Genomic DNA, 18481 nt, shown 5'->3' with positions numbered 1-18481 from the left:
AAAGATTGTGAAGGTGCAGACCACCCCATGAACTCTGTAATCCTGGCCATTAAGGCTCTGTAGGGGGTTTCAGCATGCTCCCCCGGGTCTGGCTTAGCAAAATCCACCTCAGGGGAAGTGTCTAACCCACTTGCTTCATGTAAAGAATCATGAAGATCCTTTAATCTGCGCTCTTCAGAGGAAAATTCCTCTCTAACTGGGGTTACAGGTCCCTGTAACTCAAACGTGTCTTGTTCAGACAAATCACCCTCTTCTAAAATTGAGGATATAGTTCTCAATTGTTCTGAACTCATAAAGGGAGTAAATCCCATTTCCAAGGCAGAGGGTGCCGAACTTGTCATTATTGGCCTCGAAAACGTTGATGTCGTCGACGCCGACGTCGAAGGCTTAGAGCGTGGCGTCGAAAACCGAGGTGGAGGCCTCGAGGACCTCGACAGAATTGGAATTCTACTCGACAATATCGACGTCGAGGGCCTGGGGATAGTCACTGGATGTGTGGTCACCGTGACTTTTCTTGGCGTCGACGCCGGTGTCGAGGCCGGCGTCGAGTCGACAGACCCGTGTGTCGAAGGTCCCTTCGACAACGGCGTCGAAGACATCGACCTCGACGGAACCTTCGTCGACGGCGTCGACGGAACCTTCGAGGAAGGTTTGGAGGTCATAGTCCTGCTCGAGGGTTCGAGACGCGCTCGAGAGGTTTCTTTTGCCAGGTACTGCGACTCGCGGCGTTTTTGACCTTCGGGTCTTTCGACCAGAGCATCGCTCTCGGCAGTCTTCGAGGGGGTCGAGGCCGCTTTCTCGAAGACGCTCATCATATTTTTTCGGAATTCCTCCCATTCAGCCCGGGAACTATGTTTCGTGGGGCAAGGGATTCTTTTTGGCGAAACAGAGGAAGAGGAAGACGGAGAAGGGGATCTTCGACGTCTCCTCTTCGAGTGCTTCGATCTCGAGGAGTGATGAGACCCACTCCAAGACCTGGAGCGCGAATGGTGACGAGGAGACGAATGTCTCGACTTCGTCGACGAAGAAGAAGCTTTAAAAGTCTTACCTTTCTCCAGCTTCCCCCTACGCTCCTTCAGGGCCTTAGCTGTCATGGACATACAGTCCTCGCATTCCGAACAATGGTGTTCAGCTCCCAAGCACCACAGACAATTTCTGTGAGGATCGGTCAACGACATCTTTTTCCCACAATCTCGACATTTTTTGAAGCCGGATCGAGGAGTTGTCGGTTCCGACGAGGAAGCCATCGAGTACGGATCGAATAACTCGAGGTAAATAGGATTAATCTGACTAAGAACTGAGCAACGGTATTCCGAGGCACCGAGTAAGCGCGGATAAACGGAACTGAGCAATGGACGCTGCGCGCGGCCTTTATAGGCAGGATGACGTAGAGCGTCGATACGGCGGCTGTCGAGGGACATCGACTCGAGGGACGTCGACGCGCAGCGCCCTCTAGAGAAAACATTTTCCGAGGCCAGCAGAGCTGGAAGGATATATCTAAGATGAGGAATACTTCGGAGGACACAATCCCTTCGAAAGGTGTATTCTTTTAAGTTAAATAATGCTCTTTAACAACATGTCCTCTGGTGCGAGTCCTTCTGGCTTGCCACACTTGCCTTATGGAGGCCATTGTAAGGGGTTTCTGTTGTTGCCCCTGTAATGATGTCACACCCTTTGAGAGTTGAGATTGCTCTGCAGGTTTATTTTGTTCTGTGACCTGCCTCATCAAGTGTGTTAGAGGCCGGCAATCCTCTGGAAGAACCCCAGTGAACTTCACTAAGCCATCAGGACGTGCCACAGGAGGTAGAAGACCCTCAGTGTTTATGGACCCGGTAGGCGTCACCTCAAGTCTCAAAGACTGGCGCTATGTGTTTCCACAGGTAGAAGCCAACTCAGCCCAGGAGCGAACCAGTGGCTAGCCGCTGAAGGACTTGCATGCCTCCCGCTTGCGCAGGATGCCGGACTTGCCTGAAACCTTTCAAGAGATTATTTAATGTGTCCCAGAGACGGGCGTGGAATACTTCCCCTCCAGCAAGCTAATCTTCAAGGTAGAGCCCAGGGTGAAAATGCATGAGGGGGTAGGGGAGAGTACAGGCCACCCCTCTATGGTAGGGCCTAATCACACCAAGCGGCATGTGTGTGAATCCGCCACTGCGTAATGCCTTCTGCAGAAAGCGCAGGCTGTGAATCCTGTTGCGCCCATCATAACAAACACACTGGTGCTGCCAGGAGCCGAAGCAACAGAGAAAAGGGAAGCAAAAAAAACGGACCTGGTAAATAGGTGCACAGTACAAAAATGCGCGTGCTAAGCTAAGCTAAGCTCCCAGTCCCGTTGACGTGGAGAAAAGGACTGATGGGTGTTGCCGGCAGGCCATAGTCAACGGGTCTAGCCACACCAATGCGGCTGTTTCTTCTGTGCAACACAACTGTTTTTTGAAGGCGAATTACATTTTTTGGTGCTGGACAAAAGAATTGCTCCGGTCCTGTCCCCAGGAATGGACACCCACAAGTATGGAAGAAAGGGGACGGGACGTAGGAGTACATGAGCCAAATCCTCTTATTTTATCTACAAAAGATTTAATGTTTAAATCAACTGCAAGCAGGTAGGGACAGGTCTTCAGAACCAGCTGAACGGGTGACTGCAAACTCTCAAGAAACGTATGGTTGTTTCAAGCAGATAATGGGTTGAAAACAGTTAACATACATTGAAAGAAGCATTTGCCTACAGCTACCTCGAACTTCTTGTCCAGGATCTTTTTGACACCAGCCAGCTCATCCTCGGAGGTGGTATCCGTGTCAGTTAGGGCTACGCGCCCCCCCCACCCCTTTTCATCGTGGAGATTCACGGGGGTCTTCTCGATAGGCTGGAAAGAGGTTTCCCTCCTGGGTGGCAGGGAAACTCTAGGTCCGGAGGTTGTCTCCACTGAAGTAGCCTCAACAGGCTTCACCAGGGCCGCCACGACTCCTTCAATCGAGGCCTTCGCCGGGTGAATCTGGGCCTACAAGACCTTGGGCGCATCTGAGGCCTTCAACTTAGGGGGAGGGTCACCGCCTCGCTCCCCCAGCCCCCTCGGCTTTCTCCGTTGGGATCGACTGGGGCTTCTCCCGAAGCTTACCTGGGTTCTCCGACTTCCTTTTCACCGAGCCAGAGCGTTGGCACGTGGATGATGGCGTCGGTGATATCATGCCCTGCCTGGTAGCCGAGGAGCCCGAACCAACGGCGCTCCCGGTGCCCACGGACTCGCAGTGCTTAGCCTTTTGTTGGGCCCCCGTTTCCGGAGCGCCCTCAAAGGTCTTAGAAGACCTCTCAGATTTCTTCTTCTCACCTGCTGCTGGGCTCTTCCCCTCCAGCCAGTTGGCGAGTCGAGTATGACGATCCTGCATTGTCTGGACGAACATGTTCTTACAGAACGCACAGTCCTTCTCCACGTGCGATTTGTCGTTGTGGAGGCAGTAGAGACACCGGGAGTGCTCATCTTCCTTGAAGACTTTCTGTAATCCACATCCTGGGCAGTTCCTGAACAGTTTGGATCCAGTAGGCGTCAAATCTCCCTTGTCCTGGGCCATGTCCGAATCGGGGTAGGCCTCGAAGGTCTTCCGGAATCTGACGAAAATACGCCCTTGAGGGGCATAGAAAAATTATGAAACAGGTCCCCGTTGATCGGAAGAAGAATCGGTGGAGCTTGAGGCTGGAAATGACCGAAAAAATAAGAGTAAACTCTTTGAAAAAACGCAATACGCAGTAAAAGCTTGAGAGCTAAGCACGAGGACTCGCAACACTTGAACGTGCAGTAAAAATCTGAAGACGGCTGCCAGAGGAGGGGCTTAGGTAGAGGGCAGTCATTGGCTGGGGGCAGTATGACCCAGCGACCAGTGATTGGTTATCAGTATAAAGACAGTTCAGAAACGAAACTGAAACTGATTTTTTCTTTACCGAGGATTCCCAGCCTGACAACAGGGAATATTCCTGAGCATGTGAATCCATGCCAGACACCATGCTGGAGAAGATGTGCTACTGAGAGGAATGTTGTGGGAAATAATGGAGTTACATCGAAACAACACATAACTTATCCCTGGTAACTGATTAAGCCTTTCCTAACAGATTCATCCTCCTTGGAAAACATTCTAAAGCTGCAGACTACATTGCAAACCTTTCCTGCAGCCAGGAGGAGGCAAGCTGTGGTTTCGCTCTGCATAGATGATGCCATTACTACAGATGTGAAGTAAGGCATGTAAGTGTTGAGTTGCCTATGACTAAACACTGCAGTTTCGACAATGTTTCCCACAGTCAGTGATAAACTGCATAACTGGCGCAGGCTACATCTACACTGAAAATCCTTTCAGCACAGAGTTGCCAAAGTGTGCCTTCACTCCTAAAAACAAATTCAGACACTTTTTGGCAAACATGCAGGGAGGCCCACATTGCTGCCTGGCATAAATCAAGAGCAACACGTCTTTGCAAGGCTTATGCAGCAGCCAGGCCCCTTGCTAAATGATAAAGACCCCGAGACAATTCTTCCTTACCTGGGTATACATTCTGATGTTAGGTTCATGGGATTCATATTCAGAACATAATTTACCCTGACAGCGAATGTCAGGGTAAGTTGTGCATGTCATCACAACTCTTGCCTTTCCTCAATTCTCAGGTTTGTGACATAAAAGCTTGGCATCCTTTCAGGATCCAGATCAGGGGTAAGCATTTCAAGTTGCAAGCTACTAGCCACCCATAAAAAGTCACTTACCACCTCAATTCTACAGATACACACAGCACACCATTACTTGCGCGCTAAGAGTTCATTATTACTAGCCAATGGCTAGAGGACAGATTCTGAGCCCCAATCTAGGTGACCAAACTGCTCCTCTGTCTTGGAAGGATGGAGAGAAGAAAAAAGAAAAGTGTAAATCAGTCAACACCTCCAAACCTCAAATTAGCCTTTACTTATTTCTCCTATTCTAGGTTAAAGTAAAGTTACTCACCATAGTGGCTACCGTTTTCCTAGTCTACAGTCCGCTTGCTTTCCTCCATACTTACCAATGGCTAAGTCTGTGCTAAAGAGTATAATCCCCCTTCTGCAAGGACCATTGGCAAAAAAGGAGCCACTTGCTCTTGTACAGCGCCTGGGTAGAAGGCTTGAGAGTAGCATGGACGATTTACAAATCATCCTCTGATAAATCGATATTACTCAAGGTCAGGAGAAAACTGAAAGGTTCTGCATTTGAGGAGTGGAGTAAAGGACAGTCTCTCCTTGCTGCAAGAGCATTTCCAGAAAAACTGGATGAAACAAGGACCTGCTGCCAACATTGTCATCATGCAAGAGGACCACGTCCTGGCAGGCAAGTGAGGGGCCATCAGAACCATGGAGGTGATTATGGTGGTGCACCATTTGGACATCACGTTGAGGATCAGGGGAATCGGAAAGATGGCCTATAGTGCCCAATTGTCACATAAAATAAAGATGCTATCGGCCAGAGAATTCGGTCTTCGGCCTCTCTGAGAGACAAACTTCTTGTTGGATGCTGTGGCAAACATGTCCACTAGGTAATGACTCCACATCCCGAAAAGCTGTTGCAAAAGAGTCAGGGAGTTCTCATTTGTGATTGCTGTGGTTTAGTCTGCTCAGTCTGTCTGCCTACGTTTTGTGTTCCCGTGGGAGTTGGACCGCTCTGAAGGACAACCCAAGACAGAGCGCCCCCTCTCAAATTATCCACTGCCAACCTGTTTGTTTACAGAATACAGTAAGGTAGTGATGTCTGTTTCAATGAAAACAATCCTGCCTGCAATTCCTGGCAGGAAAGCATTTAGTGCTAAGAAATAGCCCTGTGTTGCGGCAGGTCGATATGCTTCAATTGATCCTGAACTTTTCTGTCCTGTAAAGTCACGCCCCAATCCATGAGAAAGGACTATCACTATCATCATCTCGTGAGGGTGAACCAAAAAGGACCCCCCGTCCCCCTTCGTAAGGTTGACTTGGCAGTTCAACCTGTTGAGATCCTGCTGCAGAGCCTCTGGGATTGGATTATTAACCGACTGACTCTTGCGCCTGGTTCCAGGATTTTGTCAAATGTAATTTAATACGTCTCATTCTTAACCTGACTACCATGGCACTGGAACTACCATGCTGGTTGATATCCGGTAAGGAACGGCATTACCACCTGCATGAGATCTCTCACCCTCATCTGTGGGGAATACCATGGCAATGCTTGAGTTCTATAGGAAGCCTATTAAACATATACTTGGAGAATATTAGATTTCTCTGCGATCACAGACAGACCCATTTCGAATTGCAACTGAGCAGTTGGAGAACCAAGGATGCGCGGAGCAGCCTGTCATCCAAATATTGGTATAGGTGTATACCCAAAAGCCTAATATGGCCCTGATGACTGGCATCTGTTTTGTGAACACTCTCTGGGCTGCCTTGAGACCCTGTACTGGAAGTGTGCATCTCCCAGTGACGGGCATTGGACTTTTCTGTGAGGAGGCCATTCAGGAAACTGCAAGTATGCATTCTTTAAGTCCACTGCGCAGAACAAATCTCCTTGAGTCAGGGATAACAGAATTTGTGCTGGCATGGTCAGCTTGAATTTCTGTAGACAGATGAAAGCATGGATGGAAGACTCGTAGAGAATGGTTCTCAGGCCTGCCTGGTTCTTTCTTCGCAACTGCAAACATCCTGCAATAAAAGCCCTGGTCCAGTTTTGACGAGTGAACTGGCTCCAGAGTGCTCATGTCCAGGAGTTTCTGTACTTGCTCCTGAAAATCAGCGGCCCAGACCTGCCTTACTTAGGTGAGGATTAGAACGGGGGTAGGGGTCGGCCAACCTGTAGCTCCTTGCAACTATCAACTTATTCCAGGAATCCTCTGAAATAAAAGAATACTCTGCCACAAAAACAGAAATCCTGCACCCAGCAGAAGCCATGTGGACATGTATGTGGCCCTCATTTTTCTTTCTCCTTCTTCCTGGAAGGTCAAGACTGAGAATTTTCTAAGAAGCTCTTTGCGCATGTCCTTTGCCTTTTCCTGGGAGTGCTAGGAGAGCCATCCGATTGACTCTTCGTTCTCTCAAGAAAGCCCCTAAAACCACCAGCGGTCCACAATATGAAGTCCTTTCTAAAGGCCTCAGATTTTAAATGTTTTTGAGGGCCTTGGCCGGGATAAGCAGCAATTTAGCTTTTATGGTACCGTTTTTCGTCTTTGCTAAATCAAATGTCGAGATGTGAAAAAAAGAGTGTAGCCAAGCTGATCTTTGAATGTATGTGTTAATGCACATTTCCCTCACTGCATTATCGAGTTGGTAGGCAAAGCCTTAGAGGAGATCCTGGGTGATAATCTTCGTATAGCTAGCCCAGATTTGAACATTCCTCTTTATCCAGCGGCAAGTCGCCCTGTAATTCAGCCAGCTCCTTCCAAAGGCGCAGGTTGTTTGCGGCCACATAAATGCTAATGTTGGCACGCCTCATTTGCAATACCAAGTTGGAATATACTGTTTTTCCTCTAAGGTGTCCAATAACCTGTCCTCTTTGCTCAAACGACTGAAGAGGGGCGCAGGGGACGAGGCTGAGGAAAAACTGCCCTTATGAAAGAGTGACACAGCTGCCATCGCAGATAATGCATGGATAGGGTGTGAGGCCAGATTTATGGAGTCCGCAGGAGGCTGCCTTCATTTAAACTCAATTTTTTGGGAAGGTCGGTTTGCTGCAAATTCTCCTGGCTTACACAAGGTCATCCTTTTGCAATCCTATACCAGATCTGTCGAGGGCTTTGAGGCCCAGCACACCCACCAAGACTCCAGATTTGGAGGAGGTTCTTCCAGTGCTGCTAAACCAAGAAACTCTGAAACTATGAGTTGCTGCTTAAAGATACAACCTGACAAAGGTTTCACTTCATTGACCTCGGCCTGTATCCTCAGGTGGGATTATAAAGGACCAACCCGGGATCAGCAGGCCATGAACTATCTCCAGAATCTGGGCACTGATGTAGCAGTGGCTCTGGCAGCCCCTGCTTGTGGAGGGCCTCACTGCACCAGGTCCAGGGGGAGGCCCCGGCTCAGCCCTAAAGTCTGGGTGAGGGCTGGGCTAGTGCCGACTGCAGATGGAGGTGCTCTGCCTCAGGTGCCCATGAACACATCAGACAGGAACCAGTCTCCCTGCTTCCTGTCTGCATGGGAGCTGGAGGTCTGGAGGTAAAACAGAGTGTCACGTCTGCGATGCAGATAAGAGAAAAGGAAGCCTTCAAAAAATATATAAATGTATTTGCATGCTTGTATGTATGGGTGGTGAGTGCGCAGCACAATTGAGATTGAGAAAGCAGTGTGTGTGTGTGTGTGTGTGTGTGTGTGTGTGTGTGTGTGTGTGTGTATCTGTGAATGTTCATTGGTGCGTGTGTGGAGAATGCAGGGTGAGTATGTAAGAGAAGGTGAGTGACGGGAGTGAATGGGTATGAATGTGATTGTGTGAATGTTTTGGGTGGGTGCTCGTATGGAGAATGCAGTATGAGTGAATGTGAGAGAATGTGTAAGGGTGAGTGAGAGGTGGGATAATGGGTATGAACTTGACTGTAAATGTTCTGGGTAGGTGGGTGGACGGACGTGTGGAGAAGGCAGTATGAGTGAATGTGAGAAAATGTGTATGGCGGGTGAATGGATATGAATGCGATTATGTGTGCATGCAAGGCACTGGGGGCACAATGGAGCTCTGGAGCATTGCTGAAATTCCTTTAAGTGGCATGGCATGCTTTACTGGCATTTCTGGCCAAAGCCAACTTTATGTGTGTTATGTGGTTAGAATGTCATTTTAACTGAAATCTATTTCATGATTGACTATATATTTCCTGAAGAGCACCAAGCACACCTCATAAAATTCAAAGATCATAACCATGGTATGTTCCGAGCATGACATGTAACCAATTAAATTAAGCTTAGCCTGGACAGAGGGGGTGGCGGTGTGAGGAATCGGGCATAAAACTCAGGAATAAAACTTAACAAGCTAGCCATGTTTTTGGTTTAAAACGTTTATTGAAAATAGAAAAGGGTTGGTAAAAGGTCTCCCTGACCCTGTGCCAAGAAGCCTTTCCCAACCTACAACTAAAACTAAGGATCTGTCTGTGTCAGGATGTCAAAATCAAAACTGTCCTTGTGTCCAAAAGTTCTATTCTGACCCACACACTATAAAATAAACTATAAGGTGAAAAGGGAAAAGTCTTTAATCTTAGGTGCTTGAAAAAGAGTTTGTAAAGAAGAATAAATAGTTCCAACATAAAGGTTCACCAAGGACAATGCGTCTTGGTTCCAGAGGGTGATTCCCTTCCCCTGGATTCTTTTTCAACAGAAATGATTCTTTATCTAATAGTTCCTTGTATCTTTCTTGGTTCGCAATAGCACTGTTGCTTACAAAGCTGTTTAGCATTGCAATACTATTTCTTTCATAGTTCAGAGTTTTCCTTTCTGCCAGGATATTGTTCCGTCTTGTCTCGTCAATACCGTTTTAATATTCCTCCTTATGACTTATTTTATTCACACACTTGCAGTTGCCTGGTGTTCTCTCCTGCCAGTGCTTCCTATATTCACACATATTTTCTCTCCACTTTCACAGTTGGTCATTGCCTTGTTGCATAATATGCCTTCTTATATAATTCGATTTTGGGTACCCCATATATTTGCATTTCATACATTCACACACTGATAGGGGTCTTATTTGCAATTCATTTCCTTGCTTCTCAATTAGTCGCTCTGCTTTCTCTCATTCTGCTGCTTTAATTATTATTGTTTGTGTTTATTATTGTTTGTGTTTATTATTGTTTGTGTTTATTATTGTTTGTGTTTATTATTGTTTGTGTTTATTATTGTTTGTGTTTATTATTGTTTGTGTTTGGCGCCGTCACTGATACTCCCCGTGGTCCCCACTATCCTTCGGTTGACTCACCGGCTCTTGTTGGCGTTTTGGGGCTTGTTCATGGTTAAGCGCCAAAGGTGTACCACCCGTTTTCCTCCCATGACTTCTTTCTCTTTGTTCTGGTGTCTCCCGCGGCTCCACTCCAGCACGACCGCTTCGCTTCATTCTCCGGTAAGGATACTGCTTTCTGCGGTCTACGAATGCCCAGGAGTCTTCCACATGCTCATAGAGTTTTGGCAGCACGTCCGGTCTTTGCAGCGCCTCCCTTCTTTCAGGATGGTAATTACTGTTGGATTACAAGTGGCGGTTGCAATGAAAGCCCAATTCTTTTTTTAGTCCAATGGATTCAATGGGGCTTTTTAGGCGGAATTACCACAGCAGAATTTCCACTGTGGTAATTAGGACGATTCTGATTATTTTTTCGGCAGTGAGTGGTACGATTCACCTCCAGCATGTTGCCATGAGGCCCTTACTGTTCCATCACAGCGAATTAATCATAAAATCCTTATTACGTAGGCATACATCTTTTTAAATTATATATAAGCCCATCGCTGTTTAACAGACAACTCTTACAAACATTTCTCCCAACATTTTTCAGCACAATGCCTATTAATTTATGGCTATGCTTTTATGAGGAAACAGATTCTCTCTCTGGCTTCTGTTGTTTATGTGCAGCAAAACAATAAGAAAAGTGACTACCATTTCAATCCATTTCTCACAGGACTCGTTTTTAAGATGTGATTCTTTCTTAATAATATGTCTGCTTGTTTGCCATTTTATTGTAGACTGCACATTCTATATGAAAAATACAGTGTGAATAAAGTTCGCAGCTCCATTATACCCTCCCAACATAGTTACAAATCTAGCTAATCTAAACTATACTTCCAATTAATTCTGTATTTTTGTCTTTCCTTATTTTATAAATGCTTATTGTTACGTTTACGTCCTTCAACAGTCATCCTAAAATATACACAAAATAAAAGTATTTTAATTCACCACCGACCACATACAGACATTCTTCAAGTGTGACCCTTGCAATAAATTGGGCTACTTATTTGCCTTACGCATAGTCAGTTGTGTATTTTTTCTGACTGCGTTTTTAGTTATATACTACTATGCTGAAATCATAAGGGGTACAAAAAGTGTTCAAACCTGCTCTTAGATCCCAAGCTTTATTTATCAGAAGGTTACAGCATCTTCAAATACAAAAATGGATAAACCATTGCCTATTTTTTTGGGTAGCGGTAAAACAGCACTTGCTGCCATATGGTCACCACAAACTAGGCAGTAATTTTATGATTCTTCATAAACCCATCTATTTCGGAGGCCTTGGTTTATTTCTAGGTTACATGCAAACTTTATTCTATATAAGAGCTTTAATTTCCAGAGTATTGTTTTGCTTTTGTTCCACATCTTGAGATAATAATCAAAATATATATATTTCTTTTTTACAACAAAAAAAATTGCAAACCGAGGCCGATCACGCGAGTTGCCATTTAGGGATTCCTTATACACACATCTATTTGTGAATCCTTTATTTGTATTTCATTTTAAGTGGCATAGAACATCGCAAGGCATTTGGTATTTTTCATTTCAACCACTCAGTGCCATTGGGAGATTTAAATAATGCTCAGTACTGTGTAGTCTATTTTAGCTGGAAACAAAGTTATTTGTTTAGTGAATAAATCCTCAGCGCCATCTTAGAAATCAAATTCTTCTAAATGATGTTAAAAATAAAAAAGGTACAACACAAAAAGTACAAATAAGATGTAAAATGCAACTTGACAGTTCCAAATAAAAAGGAAATATAAATGGCAAAAAATAATGCTGCCCACACTTCTACATTATTAGCTGTTTCTGTTCGCCATTGCTTTTCTTTTTTAATTAATTTGTAGATAGTGAAAGGTTTGTAATAAACCATATACACTTAAAAGAAAAAATTATCAAGAAAATGTGCGGTTTGCTTTTTTGATCAAGAAAAAAGATTGACAACGCTGATGTGCAATATAAAGGACTGCTTGCTGGAAAATACTTGTCATGCATTTTCACCGAGACAACAATAAAAACAATTTAAAAAGCATACTCCGCTTCTTCAAAACATTGTAATTGAGTTAGGTATGAAACTAAACATATGCTTAAAAGAGAATTTGCATTGTATACATAAGTATAAAATATAAATGCGAGTGAGTGTGTTTATCAATCACTCCTCCATGTCAAATTAACCTGCTGTATGGTGCGGGGGTGCTTACCTGGGATTCCTCATCTTTTAAGGAACGCTGAAGAGCTTGATCTGGATCAGACATTTCATCTGAAGATTCTTTTTTCCTCTTCTGCTTTTTACCCAATGTAATAATGAGCTTACTGTTGAGAAAGTCAAAAGTACAAGATACAACCAATTAAATAAAGGACATTCCTTTGCAAACAGTAGGGCAGCTTAGTAATTGAGTTGGAGCCTAATAATGCAGTAACACCTTGAAAATGTAAGCAGAAAATGTGTCTAGATTTTACATAGACAGGAATACACGTCTAAAGTTGGCTAAAACAAACTACAAACATATATGATATCGTTTGTGTGAGGGAGCTGAAGATCAATGCATCTAAAAATATCAGCATTTTTTTCTTTTTCTAAGAGGACTTGCCCAACTATAAAGTACCGTTTTCAAAAACATACAAAATGACAAACTGAATTTAACACTCCCTCTGACTTTAATTGTGTTTTGTCATTGGATATTTGAAAAACACTAAACTCACTATTCAGTAGTGAATTTCTGCACCAAACTGGATTTACAGCATGCCAAACCTAGTCTCACTCAGAGCATGCACACCACTCATGATGGCAAAGTAATTATAAAATTAAGAGACAGTTCTAAGGCAGCCCAGTAATTCAATCAATCATAAGGCTACAGGCAAAACCTGTGTTAAGCTAAACCTGCGGATGGTGTTGGCTGTTTAAGAGTTCGGAATGGTGTGAGAGACCAGCGAGAAGTTGTGTGACCTCTGATGTAAAAAGAGGCTGTCTCTATTGTCAGCTGTACACCATCAAATATGTTCCTATAAGCACACTAAGCACGAAAGGTCAGTAAAATGAGGGTAGTCATTGTTAAGATGGATTTCTGAACTCTAACCTGGTGGGCAGAGGTTCAGAAGGCCAGCCTGGTTTCTTGGAACAGGGTAACCTTCTGGACAAGCCAGACCTATCAAGGTAGCTTGGCGGCGGTCAAGACTAGGTCTCAGGAGTGATGAGGGTGACTGAAAGACCTCAATGAGCACACAGAGTAAAGGACACTTACAAATCACTCCCAGTCAGGTGTATATATATTAAAAATACATATACATTTATTTCAAGGCCTTTGAGTTTCAACACACAAATCAAATCACAGTAGTACGTATTAAGCCAACACAATCCTATCTAAATACACATATACAAGACCAATGTGGTCTAAAGGGTCAAACTCGGCAGTCGAGTCCACTTCGGTTGGAGGTTCAAATGCGGCAATTTGGCGGTTCCACGGCTTTCAGCGACAAAGATACAACAATGATTCCCAAACAGGACAGTGGCAATTTCTCTGCTCCTGGTGGATGGATCAGGCCAGTTTCACTGCAGCAGGCTACAGGGGCGAGAGGGGCACAAATGCAGCATACCTGCAAAGGTCATCACCGCGGCTGGGCGACACGGTATCCGCATATGCTCTGGTTCGGGCGTACTCGTCTCACTTCAGACCTGGGAACGCCAAGTGTACGAAATTTGGTGTGAGGGTGCCGTGAGCGCAGAGCTAGCAATATACCAAGTTTCGAGGGCCTCCTCGAAACGGCAGCGGAGACAGAGCAAAGGTCCTGCGTAAGCTGGTAAGCCCACTGGTTGGCCCACGGACACTACCGAGAAGGCTTACTTGCAGAGTTTGATGAAGGTGCCGAGAATAGTTGGTCCCACTATTCCAATGGGTCGAAGTGTCTTCGTAGACCTTCTAGGACGACCAGCTGCAGAGGGGTTCCACGAGATGACAGCGGGCTCTGGGTGCCAAACCTTCCAGCGGGTCACCAGCGGTTCCTCGACTCGGCTTCTTAGCTTCAGGATACTTGGATCCTATCCTTTGTTCAGTGAGAACTCCAGAGATCGACATGGCATGGGTGTTTGGGGGCTTCTCTTATCCAGAGTCTGTCGTGCCAAAACTAAGAGGACCCAATGGGAGATCTGCTCACATACAGGCATACCATACGTGGACCAATCACGGACCACGGTGGTCCCAGGCATTCACAGCACTCCAGACTCTCTAGCACCCAGGATGTGTATTGGGGACAGACACCCTTGCTCACATCCTGGAGGCACACACACAAAGCATGCAGAAGCCCGCGAAAGCTTGGCGTTTCATGGGAAAATGCATGCCCAAATAAGGACTGACCCAGGTCGGCTCGACCTGGGGAAGGCAAAGGGGCAAGATGGCCAAAGGACATGACAAAGAACCTTGTGGCATGGCCATTTTGGAGCCAGGCCACCTATTTGTGCCAAACGCAGCGATCACGGTTTACCTGGCAGGAAAAGGTTAAAAATACATGAAGATAAGCTGCCACCAGCCCTGTCCGTGACACATCTGCACATCTCCTAAATAAAATCCTTCGAGAGTATCTAGGACCTTTGGAAATGAAAAACAGACCCAAGTGTACTGTACTGGAAGGTACATTGTACACTGTATACATGTTGCAGAAAAGTTGCAACATTGGAAAGGACTAAGGGAAACAAAGTCTTCCAGTACTGACTGTTTTATGAGCATGTCAGTTTCCTAATAAGTGAGCGAAAGCCCAGAGGAGTGCAGCAGAAGGCTGGGCTCCCCGAGTAAAGTCAGACTATGGTGTTAAACAGCAGCAAAAAAGGTGGGGGTTACACAACTGAGGGAAAATTACACATAAATGGAAATCTTTCCCAATAGTCATCACCATTGAAACAATGGTTCTCGGCTACTTAGCAGCAGTATTATGCAAAGATTACCACATTTGTACCACCTAAAAGTGTTTTTACATCGACAGGACAGGATGCTTGCAGCATATGTATATTACTTTTTTTAGATTTAAGTGCATGTGGCTTGTTAAACAAACCTTTAACATTGAGAAAGAAAAGTTAAAATCTAACATTTCCATACATAAATTAAGACAATATCAAATTCAGTAGAATTCATAAAATGAGTCCATGTCAATTACAATATTACATTCATAAAACAGTGCAATAAATCGAATGTGCGGGGAGTGAATCCAGCAATACCTTGACCTTTAGTCAGACGTGATGGCCAGCTGCAGTGATTACCAAGAATTCAGCCCCAAAAATGACAGCAACTAGTACATTTTACATAGGCTCTGCAATTTTCTGGCTCCATTGTTGGATGGGCTGTAAGAACGTGTCTTGTAGTTTCTATATTCTTCCCGCATGTCGACATAATCACTCTTCCAGAGGGGGGCCCTTCCAGGCTCCCATCAATTTTAGTACTGGGAGGACACCAAAGCACAGATATGTTATAACACTCATTAGAGGAGGGCTTCTCAATTTGATTAAATAGCTTTGCTGTGAAAAAAAAAAAACTCGTGTGTAGAGGTTATACCTTTTCTTGATTGCAAGAATAGACAGGGACTGAGCATGATCCATGACCCAGGAGAAAAGAAAGTGTGCCACGAGTCGACCTCCCCTTAATTGGCATGATTTTTGTTTTGGACAAGTTAATTTTCAGTCCATTTAATAGGGCATATGAATGCAGAGCGTCCAGCGAGTGCTGCAATCCCACAGGTGTTCGGCCAAGCAGAACGGCATCGTCAGCGTACGAGAGCCATAAAATGTTCTTGCCGCCGAACTTTGGTGGAAAATTGCCAACAGTCTGCAGGGCCAAATCTAGGTCGGCCACGTAGAGGTTGAAGAGGAGGGGAGCTAAAACACATCTTTGTTTCAGGCCGATGATAGTTGGATATGACTTTTAGTGCTTCCCCTCCTGAGTCAACCTCACTGTGACCGATGTGGTGTTGTACAGTAATTTAATGACGTAGAGAAGAGTGGGATCAATGCCCCATGCTTCCAGTTTGGCCTAGAAGAGGCAATCATGTGAGTAAACTAAAAGACATAGCATACATACTGGCTAAACGCAGAATTGCAATGAGTTGGAAAGCACAGACGAGACCGTCCGCACAAGGATGGTGGAGGGGCTAATGCGGAAACAATGGTTTGGCAAGAAGCAAGACAGGGAAACAAAGATTCAGAAGATGGTGGGTTAGAGGCTTGGAGGCAATTGATCGCTGCGCGGTTTGCCTCGAAGCAAGTTGCCCAGGATGGAAGGGAGTCTGGGTGTGGGGATGAGATTATCAGAACAACTGTGGGATGAAAGGTAGAGGAGGTGGAGCGCGACGTGGGCCGAGGATATGACTGAATGTACAAATTTGTGGTTGAACAATGGTTTGTAAATGTGAATGGTTATATGTAAAAATCAATAAAAATTGTTTAAAAAAATAAAAAACATTGCATCTGGGACATTGACCCGTCCCCTCCCCAGAGGACAGTCTCAGCCTATTCGGCGTATAGTGGTAACAGTGCAGAACCTTCAATTGCAACGTGGAAGTGAATGTTACGTCTTGCAGGGTTTGTGGTTTAAACCTCCAACTATTCTGAGGCCTTGGGAGTGACTGCAGTATTAGGAAGATACAAATGGGAGAATTGTCTGCATAAGTTCTAGGAAGCATATAAACCCCTTTAACACCCGCAAGTTGCACATCCGATACCAGTCACAAATCTATTCGAGAAAAAGGATCATGCACGGATGAATAAAAGGAGGAGGCCCGCTCCCCAGCATACAATGCCCTCCAGGCATCTACAAGTCCCAAGGTCACCATACCCCTTTTAATAGTGCGAGCAGACAGAGCAGCCTGTGGGTGTGGGTAGATCAGTCCAATTGCAGGTCCAAAATTGTGTTGACGTTTCCCCCACAGTACTGGGATCATGGGATATAGGGCCAGCTTGTCGACTATTTCTGTGAAGAAGTGGGTGTCATCTATATTGGGACCATATACATTCAAGAGTAATAGGTTGCAACCCGCTAGGGCCCAATATAGCAGAATGTACCGGCCCTGGGGGTCAATAGCTACCTTATGTTGAAATGGGAAGGGTTTTGTGGATTATGGTCATCACGCCTCTGGCCTGTGTCGAGTATGCAGTATAAAATCGGCTCCTGCCCCAGTAACTGGCAAACACTTTGCAGCTCGCTGCCAGAGCGTGAGTCTCCTGCAAGTTCAATATCTGGACATTGTGTCGCTCAACGTGCAGGAGTAACTTGCAGCTTTTGACCATGTTACCCAGTACCCTCACATTGCAGCTTGGACACTTTACCTCACCCATCGCGGAAAGCACCACATTTCACAACCACCCTCCTAGATATCCACCCCCCCCCCACATCCCCACCTCCAATCGTCCTACAGTGCCCGCAGCCTCCTCGCTAATACCAGAATGTGTGCCAAGTGCATTTTTATGAACCCCACAACACCCACCCCTCCCGCATTGCCCCTTGAAACTGGGGAGATGATGTCCCCGAACCAGATTACTTAACATCAACACAACATTGTATGGGGAGGCCAGTCAACAGGCTTCAACATATGAACGAACAAGCATTCACACACTTCTGAAGTCTTAACATAAAAGGAAAACCAATAAATGTACCACATCTTATGACAGTAGTTCAGGACGCCCTCTCTGCGGAACAATGTAGGTTAAAAGTAGATCAGCAGTGCGCTAGACCAGAAAATAGGATGCATCAAGAAAGAACAAAGGAGGGAAATAGAACAGGCAGTAAAGGTCAGGATTTGTGGGAGGTCATCCACTAAGCAGTCATGACGGCAGTAAGTGTTCATCTAGGAACTTCGTAGCCTCCTCGGGTAGCGTGAAGAAGTAGATCTTGGCGTTCCACTCAATCTGCTGCTTGCCAGGGTATAGCATTGAGTACTTCAGCCCACTGCCCCACAGACGCTTCTTGACCGCCAGAAAGGTCGTCTGCTCCTGCTGCACCGCCACAGAAGAATTAGGATAAATGTGGACCTTGTTGGATCCCAGCATTATGTCTCCTCGCTCTCGGGCAGCTCGGAGAATGGCGTTGCGGTACGATAGTTGAGAATACCAGCGATGATCGGCCACAGGGGTGCCCCAGGTTTAGGTTTGGGTTCGAGTGATCTATGGGCCCGCTCAACAGCAAATTGAGGTAAAAGTGGAGGGTTGCCCAACGGCGGATGTAGGGTATTTTCTATAAACATTTCGGTATTACTCTCAGGCACTCCAATAATACGAATATTATTTCAACGGGACCTCGATTCAATGTCCTTCTTCTTCGCCACTACGTATACCTATTTGGACAGGGCTTTCACTTCAGCCTTCAAGGCGGTAACCTCGTCCTCCACCGCACTCACTCTCGTCTCTGCCTCCATCAAACGCTGATCTGTTTTTTTCCAGGAGAGCCTTAATGGAGCAGACAGTGGTGGTAATGTCATCGAGCTTACTATGGACCGCAGAAAACCCATCCGCCATGCACGCCATCATGCGCTACATTTCAGTGAGTTCCGGAGACATAGTGACTGGATC

The 18481-nt window shown here is 45.6% G+C and overlaps 1 protein-coding gene across 8 annotated transcripts in view; it reads right to left on the bottom strand.

Annotated features, from left to right (window-relative positions):
• Positions 1–18481, bottom strand: part of CHD9 (chromodomain helicase DNA binding protein 9) — a 3201601-nt gene that overhangs the window by 2766785 nt on the left and 416335 nt on the right. For all 8 annotated transcript variants that reach the window (XM_069639531.1, XM_069639523.1, XM_069639522.1 and 5 more), the window contains one exon: positions 12138–12249. In XM_069639531.1, the coding sequence (XP_069495632.1) occupies positions 12138–12249 (112 nt within the window). The remainder of the gene's footprint in view (positions 1–12137; positions 12250–18481) is intronic.

This window comes from Ambystoma mexicanum, chromosome 1q, assembly GCF_040938575.1.
Source record: "Ambystoma mexicanum isolate Mex_15411 chromosome 1q, UKY_AmexF1_1, whole genome shotgun sequence".
NCBI lineage: Eukaryota > Metazoa > Chordata > Amphibia > Caudata > Ambystomatidae > Ambystoma > Ambystoma mexicanum.
Note: the sequence above shows the minus strand (reverse complement) of the source record. Positions and strands in the feature narration are given on the sequence as shown.